At 27.8% G+C, this 18,936-nt stretch overlaps 1 protein-coding gene across 1 annotated transcript in view; it reads left to right on the top strand.

Annotated features, from left to right (window-relative positions):
• LOC135956411 (uncharacterized) overlaps positions 1 to 18,936 on the top strand; it is a 49,500-nt gene that overhangs the window by 10,064 nt on the left and 20,500 nt on the right. Inside the window, exons 2-3 of the mRNA XM_065506900.1 lie at positions 4,928 to 5,188; positions 8,415 to 8,599. Coding sequence (XP_065362972.1) covers positions 5,074 to 5,188; positions 8,415 to 8,599 — 300 coding nt within the window. The 5' untranslated portion in view covers positions 4,928 to 5,073. The remainder of the gene's footprint in view (positions 1 to 4,927; positions 5,189 to 8,414; positions 8,600 to 18,936) is intronic.

Below are 18,936 nucleotides of genomic sequence, written 5' to 3'. Positions count from 1 at the left end.
CAATATAGCTCTCTTACTCGTTTTTTATATAATTGTAGTTTGTATGAATATTTGTTAGTCATTCTGCATTTGCATTGTTTTTACTAAAAAAGCCACCTTTTTATTGGAAATTGTATGTTGTCGTAATTAAATTACACTATAAAAATTGCTATTCCACAATTGTACTCGTATACGCAATTTGCATTCCATTCCATCAAATAACACCCACATATGTAGTTACTGGTACAAAAGAAAATAAATCTTATTTGCAGGGAAAATATAAAAAATATATATATGTTTTTCTATAAAACTGAAATGTACATTATATAAACTAAGATTCTAAGGATTCAGATTCATCTTCTGAAACTTCCCAGCTGAGCTAGAGTGGTAACCAGGGAACCAAAAATATGCTCTTGTTTTTGAGCATATAAAATGCACTTAAAAATGAAAACCATGCTCTTTAAATATAAAAAATATACTGAATTCATAAATTAAATTTGGTTATTTTAGGTTCATATTTATATTTTAGTGATTGTATTCATTTAAAATAAATCCACAATTGGCTCCTATAAAAACTTAATATTTTTTAACAACTCATTCGCTCCATAGTTTTATTTGTATAATATCTTTAGCTTTCCTAAATCATATTGGGGATTTCGACTAATCATCCAGTGAAATGCGCATTGGAACTAGCTTATCCTCCAACAATAAATTTCAGTGAATTTATCCTAATAATATTTATAACTGTGAAGAAAGCACGTTGTTAAATAACAACAACTTATTCTCTAAAATATTCTTTTGATGACAAATCTGCTTTTGTTTTATATTTTCGTAGTATTTCTTTTACAATCTTTATCTATTGATTTTACTCATCTTTTAACTCTTTGTGGTTTGGTGGTCACTTTACTAACCACCTTTTCTATAGTCTTTAAAACATAGTTTATTGGCATTTTGAAGTCATCGTTTATGTTTTTTTTTTTTTGCAAAACTTTGCCGTCAGTGTGCTCTGGTTAGATCAATATATTAATTTGAAAATATTGTAAACCGCAGTTTTTTTAAGAGACTTTCAGGCTTTCAATAAAAAAAGCCCAGAGTCTTAATTGTTCATCGAATTCAGTCTTACTTTGCTATTTCGTTTGTTTGGTCGGAAAATTTAGTCAAAGTATTTGATTTCAAAAAAAAATGTTTACTAAACAAAAATTTGTATCGTAATTATTTTGGTGGTTAGTAAACTAACAACTCCACAAAAAACCTTAGAATGTTTCGTCGTAAAATATCTGTGTGTGTATATTGTATTAATTCCAATCGAAGGAAATTAATTTCCTTTAAAGATAAACAATAAAATCATATGAAAAAAATAATAAAAATACAAGTTAGAGAGCTATATTCGGCTGTGCCGAATCTTATATACCCTTCACCAAAAATAAAAATTTTAAATATTTTTAGGTAAACAAAATTTATTTTTTTCCAGTTTTTTAATTTTTTGTATAATTTTTTTTCGAATTGTTTTTTAAAATTGTTTTTTTAATATTTTTAATATTTAGCGAAAAAGAACTGAAAAAAAATCGGTTTAAAAAATATTTTTTCCGATTTTGACCGATTGTAGGACCAACTTACTTTTTTACGTCATTGCAAAGGTCTTTAAAATATCTATCATTAGATATCCATATTGTATGTATTAATGACTTAGTAATCCAGATATAAATAAAAAAAAATTAAAAAAATCGAGGTTGTCCTGGTTTTTTCCATATATCTCAGCCATTTGTGGACCGATTTTTTCGATTTTAAATAGCAATCAAGCCGAAATAATTCCCATTTTCTAAATCTCTGTTTGTCGTTTTTCGTAACGATGTACTTCCAATTAATATAATTTTTGTATGACGTCACAATAAATAATAACCAGAGATTGAAGTTTAGTAATAAAAGATTCCCGGGAATCCCTGGAAATTAAAAGATATTTTATTTTCCTCACGGGAACGAAGGAAACTGACTTATCCGTTAAAATCTCCAACCTATCGAGAAAAGTACAACCTGTCAAAAGTCTTTGAACAAGTAAGTCATGGTATACTCTTTGAAGGCATCAGTCTTCCTATCATCATCAAGAGATGGGTTGGAAACTATGTTTGTAATCGACATTTGTTTGAGGAGTATAAAAGTCCACACTTCGTAGAGTTAAATAGACAAAGTGGAGTTATATCTCTATCCTGTTTAACCTTTATATTTAAAAACCCCCAACACCACCAGATATATTGATAAAATAAATGGTCATCTTCAAATGCTTACAAACTTTTGCATTGCACGGCCAAATCAACAGCAATACTTTTCTCCACTTGGAAAAAAAAAAGTAACATTGGATTTGAAAATAGAGGTCGATGGTAAAAAAAATCCGACAATAAACGAAGTAGGAACAAGGTCCCCAAATCTCTAAATTATACCTTGTTGGCTTCTTCACAACAACAACAACCTAAATCCAATTTCCCTTTGAACGGAAGTGGACATTTTATTTTCATTTGCCGCAACACAAATTCTCTGTACTTATTTAACTGACTTAAATTTAATGGAGTTTGTTTTTAGTTAAAACGTTTTCCATTACAGCTAATAATTTGTTAAAAACTAAAATCCATCATTGACCAGCAGTTGTACATACAACAACAAATTACTTTCACATAAATAATCTCTAGTGATCCATTTATGAAAATGTCTAAGTGCTTGCCAAAAAATGAAACAAAAGCAAAAACTATAAACTTTTTTCGAATTTATCCCGAACTATTGCCAACAAAACCCAAACAAAAAAATGTTTAAATTTAATGAATTGTCTGTCGAGACCAACAATAAAACACAATAAACAAATTGTGATTGCTAAAATTACACAGTGATACAAAAGTGAACAACCAGAAATACATATTCAGGGGTTCTCATACAGCAATTCTGTTTTGTTGGAGTCCACAGAGTACGAAAATACTTATAGTATTTATCGATCACTTCGTTTTAGTGAAATAACTCAATTTAAAGTTTTATTGGTATTGTTATGTTGATTGTAATTAAAGTAATAGAAATTTTAATACAAAAGAATCCATTCAATTTATTATACCCTTTACCTTCGTGAGAAGGGTATATATAAGTTTGTCATTCCGTTTGTAATTTCCACAATATAATTTTCCGACCCTATAAAGTAGATATATTCTGGATCCTTATAGATAGCGGAGTCGATTAAGCCATGTCCGTCTGTCTGTCTATCTTGCTGTTGAAATCAACTTTCCGAAGCCCCCAAATAACTTACATACTCGATTCATACATCAATATCTCCGGAAATCTTCCGGCTCGTTTGCTATTTAAAATCGATCCACAAATGGCTGATATAAGGCTAAAACCAGGACAACCTCGATTTTTGACCTATATTTGGATTACTAAGCCGTATAGACAATATGGATATCTTATGATAGATATTTCAAAGACCTTTGCAATGACTTATATAAGACCATAGTAAGTTGGACGGACATACATTAGGTCAAAATCGGAAAAAATATTTTTTAACCGATTTTTTTTTCCGCTAAATATTAAAAAAAAATTGAAAAAACAAAAAAAAAATTTTAACATTTAAAAAAATCAATTAAAAAAAATTTTTTATCCAAAAAATAAAAAAAAACCACTTTGGAAAAAAAAAAATTTTGTTTACCTAAAAATATTTAAAATTTTTATTTTGAAGTATAATTTGGTAAAGGGTATCTAAGATTCGGCACAGCCGAATATAGCTCTATTACTTGTTTTTACATCGCTTTGACTGTAGAGATCTTAACCCTCTAACCGGCCAATTTTATTTCGAGGTAAAATAATATACCAGGTTTTTGTTTAAAAAAAAAAGAAATACGTTGGAATAAAAACAAACAAAAGACAAGTGCACGTTCTTGTTTATCACAATAAGTAAATTGTTTGTCTCTTTACACATATTTACCGTTATAACGGGGAAAATAACCAAATAAAGCAGCATTACATACATTTAACATACCCGCCTAAAGGCAGCCTTGCCGGTTAGAGGGTTAAGCTCACAGAATTGTGAATATTTTTTGCTGTACTCCTTTAAATTTTCAGTTTCCAAAATGATCACAAATCCTCTCAAGCTTTTTTCATAAAACTAAAATTTATTTTAAGTCCAATATTACTTCTGTTATTGTTATTTTAGATCAGGAATTTTTTCATTGTTTATATTTCTGAAATTATTTCATTTATGATGATTTCTGTATGTGCTATTTAAATTCGAATTTATCTTCGTGCACATGATTTTATTAGCTAGTATATCCTGTTTTCATGAGAAACGGATTTCTTGAAAAAATCTACGTTTTATTAGCTGTAATAAAATATTAAAAATTATAAAATCTTTAGGTATTTTTCACGCATGTATTAAAAAACATGATCTTTGAACCCATATAAAAACCAAACTAAATATTATCGAAATCAGAAGAGTAAAGATTCAAAAATAATTTTGTTTTTATAGATTTTTTGTTTTGTCCCTTTATGAGAACCCCTGCATATTTTTAGGTGTAGCATAGTGTAATTGAGGTATTCCAACTAACGTTGGGGGAGCGAGCTCTACTCGTAAAGTGAAAATAGAATATTAAATCTTATTTGCATGTTCTTTATTTTGCTTGTTCAATATTAATATAATTTGTAAATGTTTGTGAAAAAAATAGTAGCTCTGTTAAATGACGATGGACATGAGCTTTTAATTGAAAATATTTTCATTATCGTTTGGCACCCTGTAGGGTGTGAAAATTAAACCATTAAAATATTCATTATAAACAATTTATACAAATTACTCGTATTTATTTTTAGCTACAAATTTATCCCCTTAATAGTTTTAAGTTTTATAAAAAGAAAAGAAATCATTAAATAGCACAATTTAAACAAAAACATTTTCATTAATAAGTTTTTTGTTTCTATTTCATTTCAGTATTTTAAGAAAATTTTTACCAATGAGCTGGACTTGATATTGAAAAAACGTGTTAAAATTTTATTTTAAACTTTATACACGTACCTTAATTTAAATCTTAAAATCGTTTTGACACACGTACACAAAGTAACCACAAATCAATCAAAATGCGTGTCGTTGCTATGGTAAGTGGTGGCAAGGATAGCTGCTACAATATGATGCAGTGTGTGGCCGAGGGCCATGAAATTGTTGCATTAGCCAATTTACATCCCAAGGATAGAGGTAAGTTTTTGTTGTTTTAATTTAAATATTTTGTATAAACAAAAAGAAAAAATTAAAAAATAAATAATGCAAATAATACAGTGACAAACAAAAAACCAAATGAGTTTTCCGAAGTTTTTTTTTTATTTATATAATTCGCCAATGAAATTATAATTTCATACAGGATAGCATAGCATGACATAAAAATTGTGAATTTTATTATTCAAATTATTGGCTATTGTTAGCTACGACCTTTTCCTATCTTTCTGGCAATATATCTTTTGAGGTAATTTTCGGATACACTGTTCTGAAATGAAATCCAAAGATGGAAAGCTGTATATCCCCTAAGCAATCTATTTAGTGGACCTCTAATATTAGAAAAGATCCTAATCTTAGGGAATTTGCATATACAAAAATTTAAGTTGAAATTGAAATAACTACTTTCCAATCGCCAGAGATTGTTAAATATTACGGACATATCAAAGTTTTATACAGAAACTTCATATTTTAAGACTAATTGGTTGAAATATAGAAAATATATCAGGGGCAAATTATCGCACTCGTAATGGAAATAAATTTGGGACGCTTATTAGCGTTCGAGTAAAAAATTAAAATTTTCTATACATTTTATTCGATATCGAATAAGAGAATCCCAAAAATAAAAAAACTCGCTCGTTCGAATAAGTATTCGATCGTGTCCAACTGTTGAAATATAGAATATATATCAGGGGGCAAATTCTCGCACTCGTAATCGAAATAAATTTCGAACGCTTATTAACTAAACAATTAAGTAATGTATTTTAACAAAACTCTTCCCAGAATGAGTTTGTATTGGAGAAATTACCTATTCGTACATTATAAGACTCTAGAATAATCACAGTCAGTCCAGAAGTTATTCAGAAAACTATAGAAGACATTCATAAGCCAAGATAATCTGCAGGTTATAATTTAATAACACCATCCATGATTAGAAACCTACCTAATATGGAAAATTTCCTAAATTATGATCCAAAGCCGAGAAAGGATTTGACAGTACCATCATCCTATAGACCTTATTTGAGAGAGTATTTCAAGGGAAAATTATACCATTTTTGAATCATCAAAGCATTATTCCAGTTCATCAGTTAGGATTCCGTAAGCAACGAGCAAGCTAACCGTTTAACTGAAGAGGAAAAAGTATAGTGATTATGTGACAGGAGACTATGAAACCAATGCTTGTGTTCTTGTACTAAAACTTTATAACTCTCAACGAGCGATAATTTAACCATTTCTACGTTTACAATTGTCACTGTCATTCTTTGTTCATACGTGGTCTTAAGCATGATATCTAGATAACTAATTAATTATCCCAGACGTGTTTGATAAACTAAAGAATACGTATAAATGAAACCAAAGGTAAACAAGTTACGTTTACACTTAGGAGAGGAAACTGTCCACCTGTCTCACAGTCTGCTCATGTCATATACCTTGACATACACTTAGATAAGAGTCTTACATGTCGCCGCCACATAGAAAAAAATCATCTAATCTGCACTGACCAATTAACGACCAATCTAAATAAGACTTGAAGGGCAAGTAACATCAGTATTGATTTTATACAGAGGGCCCAATTTCTTAGGACCATTAGAAGTACCATTGGAGTTTAGAAACATTCTCGAACATTATTCATAAGAAAACAAATTGTTTATTGGATAAATTTAGAATTCAAACTACCATTTGAAGTTAGTTTTAACGTTCTTATATCTCATCTTCTATTAATGTTTTTTTAATCATGACCCTTTTCGCTTCGCCACCCCAATCATTATGATGTTGCTTTTGCCATCGATATTGTAATCATATATTCGTATGTAACATATGTGTTATACATATATTTTCACATCACTACGATCAATGTTTAATACTTGATTCCATGCTCATTATTATAGACATTTCAAAAACTACTATTTGAAAAAGTTCCATTAGTTATCCCTATACCATTAAGCAAAAATTATCCTTTTTAAACCCTTCACCTTCGTGAGAATGGTATATATGTATAAGTTTGTCATTCCGTTTGTAATTTCCACAATATAATTTTCCGACCCTATAAAGTATATACATATATTCTGGATCCTTATAGATAGCGGAGTCGAGTCGATTAAGCCATGTCCGCATGTCTGTCTGTTGAAATCAATTTTTCTGAAGACCCCAAATATTTAAAATCAGCAAAATCGGTTCACAAATGGCGGAGATATGAGGAAAAAACCAGGACAAATTTTTGACCTATATCTGGATTACTAAGTCATTAATATAGACAATATGGATACGTATATAAGACCATAGCAAGTTGGAACTACAATGGGTCAAAATCGGAAAAAATATTTTTTAACCCCAATTTTTTTTTCTCCAAAGAAAAAAATTTGAAAAACAAAATGATTTTTTTTTTAAATTTGCAAAAAAAAAATTTCAAAAATTTAAAATAACAATTCGAAAAAAAAAATTTTCCAAAAAATTAAAAAAACAACTTTGGAAAAAAAATTAATTTTGTTTATCTAAAAATATTTAAAATTTGTATTTTGAAATATAATTTGGTGAAGGGTATATAAGATTCGGCACAGCCGAATATAGCTCTCTTACATGTTCTTGTTCAAATAGCATGTCCCTAGATAGATAGATTTTTCACCATTCATTTGCTTTTATCTTTGTTAATAGAATTAGTTCTTTGCTTTTTTTGCTAAATCTCTAATGGAAATTAATTTATAATGTCCTCTAATTTTATAGCTGTCATAACATATTGCATAATTATTTTCTAAATACTTGCATATTGCTGTGAAACTTTTCACAAGTTCATTTAAACTTAAATGCTCATTGAAGTACAATGTTTCTTTTATGGAATTTAAAATTACGTATAGCTGCTCTTGTTGCCAAAACCTGTAACAAAAAAGTAGTATGAGTAATAAAATAAACCTAATTAGCTCAAAAAAAAGTTTATAATATAAAAATTATTGGAAGTGTGCCACAAATGACTAAAATTATTACTGACCCTGAGTGACCAGCATTTAATGTGCCTACAGTTTGACAGAAAAAATATTAAAATATATACTGTATATATGTATATAGGTTGGGTATTATCTAAATTAATTTATAATATGTGTTAACTTGCGTTCCAAGTTCTTAAAAGCGAAACAAATGCATCAATTATTCCTTGTTACTCTCTTTTTCACATTTACATTTAGGAAATATACACGTTTAACTTTGTTTATAATTTCAGATGAACTCGATAGCTTTATGTATCAAACTGTTGGTCACATGGGTATTGAGATCTTGGCTAAGGCAATGGGTTTACCATTGTACCGTCAAGAGACCAAAGGGAAAAGTACCCAAACAGGCAAACAATATGTGCCTACGGATAATGATGAAGTTGAAGATTTGTATAATTTATTAGCACTGTGTAAGGTAAGTAAAACAACAAGATAAACATAGTACATACTAGATTTTTAAATTTCAATTTTTTTTTTAAATTTTATTATTCATTAAGAATAAATATAATAATATCCAGGAACATTTTTAGAACTTTTAATACTAATAACCAGAACCACTTCAGATTCTTCTGATAATATCCGTAGAACTAGTTATATCGCAACTACATCTAGAACTCGTTCTGAAGAATAATATTGTGATAGAGTTTAATAAGAATTAGTTTTTTATAACTCGTTACACATTGGTTTTAGACTAGTTATATAGAACACAAACTAGTCTCGAAAGAACATTAAAAAACTTTGAAATTTTCCGAATTTTCCGAAAAAATTTAATTTTTTTGTTCTGTCAGCTGTTTTGTGAGTGATGTCATAATTTTAGCACATGAAATTTTGTGTGTTATTTTCTTTAATCAAAGTTTTACTAACTTTTAGTCGCCCGAAATTTCGAAATATTTTTTATTAGATATTTTTATCAACTTTTTGCATCTGGTTCCTAAACTTAATTTGCAAATTAGTTTCTGATGCCTGTTCTGAGTTTATTGGGTTATAATTACCCTTTTAAAGTTTTTAGCTTTTTAAAGTTTGCGGTTTAGAGAGTTAATAATTGTTGTATAATTAAAATGCGTGAATTTTTAAAATTTTAAGCTTTTTCAAATTAGTGACCATTGTTAGCTAAGACATACATATGTTCATCCAAGAACGAATCAAGCCAATTCCGGATACTCTGTTCTGAAGTGAAGCGTATCTCAGAGAGCGATCTGCATCGATCGAAACAAATAGTAGTCGGACGGGGCAAGGTCTGGACTATAACGCGGGTGAGGCAAAACTTCCCAACCACTTCTTTCTAAATAGTTCTTAACAGGTATTGCAACATGTGGCCGAGTGATGGAATATTACGATTTCATGTCAGGCCGCATATTCTGGACGTTTTTCGGCCAATGCTCGTTTTTTTCTCTATATAAAATCTTGTATATCACATTTTTTAGAAAACTGTTCAACTTATGTCTCCATAAAAAATAACTTTTAATTTTTTTTGTTTATTTATTTACAAACAAATATTTTTTTTATTATTTAACAGAACAATTTGTTTGTTCTGTTTACATATGAATATATTAAAAAATATTAAAAATCAAAAGGGTAGAAATTTGCCAAAACTGTATCAGAAAATTGTATTATGAATGCATATTTAAATTAAAAAATTTAATGGTCTCACAATTAACCGAATCGAAAACACAGCCTTACATAATATGAATACATAAACTTACATACACGCAGAGAAAAAATATAGTTGTACATGGTTACTGTGACCATTTCAATATTGTTACAAGTTTTTTTAACAATATTATAGTCACAGTAGACATATGATGAAGGTCTTACCATATTATGTTGCTCTCAGCTTATGGATATCATAATCTGAGAACAACATACATATTATGATAAAATTATTCATCATAAATATGATTGTCACAAACATATACTTGTTATACTTGTAACCATATATGTGGTTGATACAATCATGTGAATCGTATATTAACCATATTATGGTTAACACAATCATGTAAATAGTTACTGTGACTATAATATTGTTAAAAAACTTGTAACAATATTGAAATGGTTACAGTAACCATGCACAATTATATTTTTTCTCTGCGTGTACTTTGTCGAATTTTACTTTTCAAAAATTAGAAAAATGTCAAACTCCTAAAAGTGTCAATGTGATTTTTAATTTTTTTTTTTAAAAAAAATCTTACAAGTTCAATTCTGGAATTCTATAATAATATGCATGCCTCTGCTTTATTTGGCCAAAACCCCTCTCAAAACTTCATACTTTGTCAATAATCCTTCTAAGTACTTCAAAATAGCATGTAAGTTTAAAAAAATCATATTCAGCTTAACTATAAAAACCTTAAAGTCGATTTTAAGTTCATAAAGTTGATTATTATTTTAAATTTCGTACCATAAAACAAATTTCAAATATAATTTAAAATGTTATATTATTTCAAAAAAAAGCTTTTTATTTTGAACTTTTATGTACATTTTGTGTTTTTAATTTTTTGAAATTTCCTTTTTTTTATTTACATTCATTGAAAAATATTTTCAATTATTTGAATGTATATGTTGGAAAAAGTTTTGAAGCTTTTTTCAAATAAAAACAAAAGTTCTATTTTAAAATAAAGTCGACTTTAACAAAAGTTAACTTTAAAATTTCTTTCATAGTTAGGGTGATTGCTTTTAATAACCATTGAAATTTCTAAAATAAATTCCAAATATATGTTTATACTTAAATATGTATGTTTTTTCTTACTCGTTACGTCAATATTTATGACATATGTATTTATCTTCACGCACATGCTAAGGTTACTCGAAGAAATAATTCTTTATTTAATTAAAAGCACATGCTCATCACATCATCTAACCTGCACCTTTTACTCTATTTAAAATAACAAAAATATAAAAGCAAGAACAATTAAAATAAAATCAACAACCCAAAGTAACTATTTACAGAAAAAATTAATGATTATCATTAAAAAGAAAACAGCATCAATAAAAAAAAGTGTCTTCAAAATTGTCTTCAAAATTGTCTTCAAGTACTTATAAGTGATTATGGGGTTGTATAGAATGAAATATAAAATAAATTAAAATAATATACAATATATGTACATATAAACTATTGCATTCTCGATCAGCTTTTAAAAACCAAACAATATAATACTACAATAGCAACAACAACAGAACAACGTCAAAATAATCAGTTGTGTCAATAAATAAACAACACAATTTTAAATATCATCTTTAAACAACAACAGTATTAGGTACATACATATATACATATATAGTATGCATATATGTATGTAAATACTACATACATATCGAAACCTAAAATGCAAAACAACGTATCATCAAAAAATTCAAAATTGATTTTTTTATTTTCATATCCACCACAAAAAACGTGGGAATATATTGAGTTTGCTAATCCTTTTGTAACATATTGAAATTTAGGTGTTAGAACCCAAAAGTATATGTCCGTCCATCTGTTGTTGGCACGATAAGGCCTCGAGGGCGTATGCGAATGAAAATGTCGCCAAATGTTCTTTGTTGATCAGAAATTTTTGGTATTGAAAATGTGCAAAATCGGTCAAGTATAACCAGAGGTATGAACCAAAATGTGAGACAAGTTGAAAAATAGTTGATATTTTTCGAAAATGTTTTGCTATTTTCTTTAAATATATTGCAAATAATAGGTCTGTTCATTTACTTTCCCAGTAAATACTTGCAACTAGAGAATAAAATCAAAATTTACACAATTACTATCTTAAATTCTTAAAAATAGTAAAAAGTAAATTTACGCTTTTCCAGTAACAATTACTTTTATTCATTTTAAAATGTATAAATATTCACATTTTCTTCAATTTTATTGAAAATTCATTTTTTCACCACAAAAAATTGTAAATAAATAAACAATAACACAAAACATATGAAATATAAGCTGCTAACTATTACTAGTTCAAAATAGAACTTGTAATAGTTTGCAACGAGAGAACACTCTCTAAAATTTATACGCTCTTGATTTTTTCTCTACTTGCAAGTTTTTTGAGTTAATGAACGCTTTTCCAGTTACTATTGTTACTAACTTGTAACAACTTTTAGTTATTGAACAGAGCTAATATCATGCAATTTATCACAAATTTTTCTTTTGATAAAATGACAAGCTCTGTTGAAAATGTTAAGATTCAGTCCATGAAAAATCACAAAACTAAATTTTGTTTGGATCGGACCATATTTGACCATAGCATAGCCCACCCCCTAAAATCGATATCAGTTTGAAATTCGGCAATTCGATATATCTAAGATATATAGAAATCGCTATTTAAGGTATATGAAGATCGGTCCATAATTGGTCAAAGCTTCTACTTCCGAAAAACACCTAAAGCTCCTATATTAGGGCCACATCTGGAAAATACATTATCCTCTAGCAATGTTAATTTTATCACATATATTATCAAGTTATTGAAAATATAAAACAAACCAAATCGGGTAACCAGATAAATGTTTTTATACAAAACATACGCCGTATTATATTGGTGGTGTGCATATAAGATTGTTGTTTACCTTAATATACCCTTCACCTTCGTGAGAAGGGTATATATAAGTTTGTCATTCCGTTTGTAATTTCCGACCCTATAAAGTATATTTATTATGGATCCTTATAGATAGCGGAGTCGATTAAGCCATGTCCATCTGTCTGTTGAAATAAATTTTCTGAAGACCCCAGATATCTTCGGGATCCAAATCTATAATAATTCTGTCAGACAAGCTTTCGAGAAGTTTCCTATTTAAAATCAGCAAAAATCGGTCCACAAATGGCTGAGATATGAGGAAAAAACCAGGACAACCTCGATTTTTGACCTATATCTGGATTACTAAGTCATTAATATAGACAATATGGATATCTAATGATAGATATTTCAAAGATATTTGCAATGACGTATATAAGACCATAGTAAGTTGGACCTACAATGGGTCAAAATCGGAAAAAATATTTTTTAACCCGAATATTTTTTTTCACCAAAAAAAATTTTTTTAAAATTTAAAAAAAAAAAAAAAATTTTAAATTTAAAAAAAAATTAAAATAACAATTGAAAAAAAAATTTCCAAAAAATGAAAAAAAACTTCTGAAAAAAAAAATTTTGTTTACCTCTCTTAATTGTTTTTTTTTAAACTTTATATTATACTGACAGTTTTCATACAAAAATTACTTTAACAGGGTCTTAAAGCGAAATATTTTTTTTATTAAAAAATCAATACAATATATTTAAAAACAAAATTTGCATATTAAAAAAAGAGTATTGCAATTTTATTTTAGAATTTATTGATCTTCTGTTAAAGTGCTGAAAGAGTTAACCCGAACATTATCCAATACAAAGTTATTATTAATATTGACATCCAATATTTTTAATGAACTGCCGAATTCTCTAGACATTTTCGAATGATTAGTTTTTTTTACAAGATAGAATGTTTATGTAGATTCAATAAACATAATTACGAAAAAAGTAAAGTTATATTCGTCTGTACCGAATCTTATATCAAATATTTTAGGATAAATATTGAAAACTATTTTTTTGATGAAACAAATTTTTTGAAAAAAATGTGTTGATGAAAAATTAATCGTTTGAATAAATAATATAAATTATACATACATATATGCTCGAAAAGGCCAAATTACTTCAAATAGTCAATTTATGCCACAAATATGCTGTAAAAACTAGTAAATGCAAAAATATGCACTAACAAATCGATGCCAAAATTCTTAAAATGTTCCGATATGGATAAATACCTAATGCAAGGTATTTTTCATGCTTTCCAGCTTCTCTTGTAATTAACAATAATCTAAAAAAAATAATAAATTTTACATTAAATCTTTCAATCACCCCTATCATGAAAAACATGTGAAATGTATGTTCCCATGAAATATCCATTTCCCACGAAGGAGAAATAGCAATCGTGACAGTCCCCTGAACTTTTCATTCACAATAGTTGATTTTGTTCGTAACAGCTGTTTATTGTTTATAGAATTCCATCTAAAAATTTCACAACATGGGTAATTTTTTAACGTGAACAAAGTTTATGAACGAAAAATGGGAAAATGGAACATATTTCATGTGAATAAAATATGCGATAATTAAGCATCTCAAACATTCAACTTTCAAAACGATCATTGAATGTTTAAAGTCATTTAAATATCTGAATCTATATGCTGACAGACATGTTTTTAAATTTATATAAATTTGTATGTATTTATCTGTCTATACAACAAATACATACTACAATAACAATAAAATTGTTGATGTGCCATAAAAAAAAACGAAGGAAAAAAATATTTTATAAAAAAACAGTTTTATTAATAGCACATTCTTATGTCAGGATTTGAACTAATATACATACACAGATGCATAAATATTCCAAATAATCATCTGATACGAACAAATACGTTATGAACACATTTTCCGTTGAGATTACATTTATCATTTTAGAAAATTTATTTTGTTTGTCTTTTTACAGTCGCACTCACAAACGATTATTTAAGAATAATGTTTATTAACAAAATTTGGTTGGGAAATAAACCTACCAAACACTTGCATTACACACAAAAAACTATACGGGTATTCATTTCAAAAAAATGGTAAAGTACACTCTGATTTTTTTACATTTAAAAAAAATGCAAAAAAAGTTGTATTTTTTTGTGGAATTTTGTTCGTGTTTTTGTTGTTAAAAGTGTAAAAAAAATGAGAGTGTAATTTTCCCTTTTTTTGAAATGAATAATCTTTATATTTCAATTAAAATATTTATCATATATTGAACTGGTTTCAATTATTTCATAATTGAGTCAAGTATACAAGTGCTCAAAAACAAATTTTTTTAATATTTTGTACTGAATTTTGATTTTGACAATTTTGATAGTTGAATATACAATTTTCGTAATAGAAAACACAAAAAATAACTAAAATGTGTTTTCAATAACGAAAATTGTATATTCAATACTTTTTTTATTGAAGTTCAACCAATAACGAAAATTGTGTATTCAATTATCAAAATTATCAAATTCAAAACTAAAAATTCAGTAGAAAATATCAGAAAATTTTTAAAATAAAAAAGTGTCTGTTTAACTCTTTCTGCCACAGTTTTATGTGTATAAGTTTATAATCAAAACAATTGCATTTTTACTTTAATTAGGGTTCATATATTATGAAAAATAAGAAAAAACAAGTAAGAGAGCTATGTATATTCGGCTGTGCCGAATCTTATCTTACCAAAAAAAATTTAAAAAACCAATTCGAAAAAAATTTCTTCCCATAAAATGAAAAAACAACTCTGGAAAAATAATAAATTTTGTTTACCTAAAAATTTTAAAAATTTTTTGGTTTTTTTAATATGCAGCGAAAAAAACTTTTTGTGAAAAAAAAAATCGGTTTAAAAAATATTTTTTCCGATTTTGACCCATTGCAGGTCCAACTTACTATGGTCTTATATACGTCATTGCAAAGGTCTTTGAAATATCTATCATTAGATATCCATATTGTCTATATTAATGACTTAGTAATCCAGATATAGGGCAAAAATCGAGGTTGTTCTGGTTTTCTCTTATCTCAGCCAGTTGTGGACCGATTTTGTCGATTTTAAATACATAGCAACCGAGCAGGAAGAATTCCGGAGATATTGATGTATGAATCGTGTATGTAAATTATTTGGGGGCTTCGGAAAGTTGATTTCAAGAATCCAGAATATATATGTATACTTTATAGGGTCGGAAATGAAAAATGTAGAAATTACAAACGGAATGACAAACTTATACATATGTATATACCCTTCTCACGAAGGTGAAGGGTATAATAAATATACAGCTAAAGGTTTTTATGGAATAAGGTGGTTAGTTTATTAACCACCATTAAAAAATAATTATAAAAATGTTCGTAGCGTATAAATTTGTTTGAAAACTTATCATTTTGACTAAATTTTCTGAACAAAACAATTCTATTATATCATTTGGTATACCCCCACCTTCTGTGTAATCAACCTCTTCCAATCTAAATTTTTTCACCATTTTGGTTCCACAGCAGCAGTTTGAGTAGAACTATTAGCCAACTTTTATAGATTTTGACTGGAGCCCCGAAGATATGTCACCTAGCACCATCAGATCAGATCAACTTGTTCCTAATAATCCTCTCCTTCGTAGGGTTCAAGACTGCCGACACATTTCCATCTTCGAAGAAAATATCTTCAATTGAACGTTCATTGAGTAAACGCGGTATCTTTATAACATAATATTATGTAGAGAAACACATTATATAAAACCTATTTCAGTCACTGTGGTTAGTAATCTAACCACTCTATTACTTACATTATTTATCAAAGAGTATATTATAAAATATTACTTTGTTAGTACAAGCCAACCAAACAAAGCCAAATAACAAAGTTACACTGAATTTGATGAACCTCATTTTATTGAATGCGGGAAAACCCCTTAGAAAAACTGCGGTTTACAATATTTTCAAATTAATATATTACTATAACCAGAGCAAACTGAAAAAAACTTAAACGATGACTTAAATAGATTTAATTGTTTAGCAAAATGTCAATAGATGTCACTAAACAATTTTTAAAGACTATAGAAAAGGTGGTTAGAGAAGTGACCACTAAACCGAAAAGAGTTAAGGTATCGTTAAAATTTTTGAAATTTAAAAATATTTGTTATTTTTTTAATGAATAATAAAAAAATTAGCTACTACTTTTCTGTCGGTTCATCTCAAACAAAACTGCAGGTTTTTATAAAAAAAAATTCTTAAGAGACACACTTTTTATATTATATTGTATAAATATAATTTTTGTTTATTTTCTTATTATAATTTATTTTTTTGTTTATATTTTTTTTATAAAATTGACAAAAAAAATTTTAACACACCCATTTGAAATTGGCGAGGCCGCATATTTTCCTCTAAAATTCAAAATAAACAATTTAATTTTAGACACCTGTTTAATGGGGGGCTCGTGTAATTTGATTAGTTAAAAAAATTAAGTATTCGAATTTATAGTTTTTCCTTATTCTAGTCTTTAACTATGTAGTTGCATTTAGATGGGCACATACTGCTTCTTTATTACTATGATTTTTACTGAGAATATTTATATGAATTACACAATTTTCCAGTTAAATAAAAAATACAACATGATTTTGACCCAGAAATGTTTATTTTAGTTTTAGTAATTTTATATTTGCTTTATTTACACAAATCTTAAGAAATTTCCCCATTATTTTCTTTCATTTTATTTTCTTATTTTTGTTTTTTTTTAACTATCAACAAACAAAACAATTTGTCTTGACGCCTTTCCTACGACATGCATGTGAACAGATAGAATCATCATCATCATCGTCTTCGTCTTGTATGCATTCTCCACATTTCTACACACATATTTACAAAGTGTGTGCATAAATACATATAGTTAAGCAGAGGTAGACAATTTCTGGCCCCCTGATTTAAATATTTTAATTATACCCTTCACCTTCGTGAGATGGGTATACATTAGAGTGCTCCAAAAAAATAAAATTGCGAATTTTGACCGTCCCCCCCTCTAGAATTGTTCTATGTATTGTAGAAACACATTGTGTAAAATATTAGGATGATAGGATAACGTTAACTGGTGGCGCAACGACGCTGAAGTTTTGAGGTGCATTTACAAGGGGAAAATATGCAATTTTTTCAGTTTTTGTAAAAATTTTGCCATTAAATAATGACTTTTACAATTTAATTTAAAAGAATCGAAATGTGTACGTAATTGTCGTTATAATAAGATATAAAAGACAAAAATTGGTTAAAAAATGCTAAAGTTATTAAAAAATCGCCAGGCCATTAACGTGTCTCAGGCCACTAGAACAAGAAATTTATGAACAAAAATAACATATTTTGAGAAATATTAAAATAAAAGCTTATTTTTACTTAAAATATATCCATATTTACTTGTATATGAGTTTTTGTCCTCGTAGGATACCGTTAATCTATTCGCAGGTATGATCAAAAAAATTAAATTTTTTTAACGGCAGTTTCAAAACTCCAATTTCAAATTTTTAAAAATTTTGTTAAACAAATTTCAGAATTTTTTGATCATCACATGGGGATTTATTGACAACATAATAGGGAATAAAAATGTGAAAAAAGTATGTCAATACCTCCTATAGTTTTTCCGTACCTGCGATATAAATTTTGCGATTTTCGAGAAAAACTAATTTTTTGGCCATATTTTGGGGAATGACCAGAATTTCCTTACTGTAATGATTTTTAAGTAAAAGCTATTCAGAATAATATAGTCCAGGTAATTTTAAATATAGTCTGAAAGTTTTACTAAAATCGGAAAACTTTAACCCTTAAATCGTGAAGGTCAAAGGTCAATTTTTTCAATATTTGGAATTTCTCATGGAAAGATAGTGAAATATTATATATTTTTGGGCCGATTTTGATGAAACTTAAGAAAAATATAAAATGAAGTCTAGTATTCATAATAATAGTACAAAAATGGAAATTAACCCTTAATAGCACTTGGGGTCCAAATGACCCTCAACTTTTAAAATCACGAAAAACACATTCATTTTGACCCCAAGTACTCTTAAGGGTTAATTTCCATTTTTGTACTATTATTGTGAATACTAGACTTCATTTTATATTTTTCTTAAGTTTCATCAAAATCGGCCCAAAAATATATAATATTTCGCTATCTTTCCATGAGAAATTCCAATTATTGAAAAAATTGACCTTTGACCTTCACGAT

Source organism: Calliphora vicina, chromosome 4, assembly GCF_958450345.1.
Source record: "Calliphora vicina chromosome 4, idCalVici1.1, whole genome shotgun sequence".
NCBI lineage: Eukaryota > Metazoa > Arthropoda > Insecta > Diptera > Calliphoridae > Calliphora > Calliphora vicina.
This window is presented reverse-complemented; position numbering and strand designations above follow the sequence as displayed.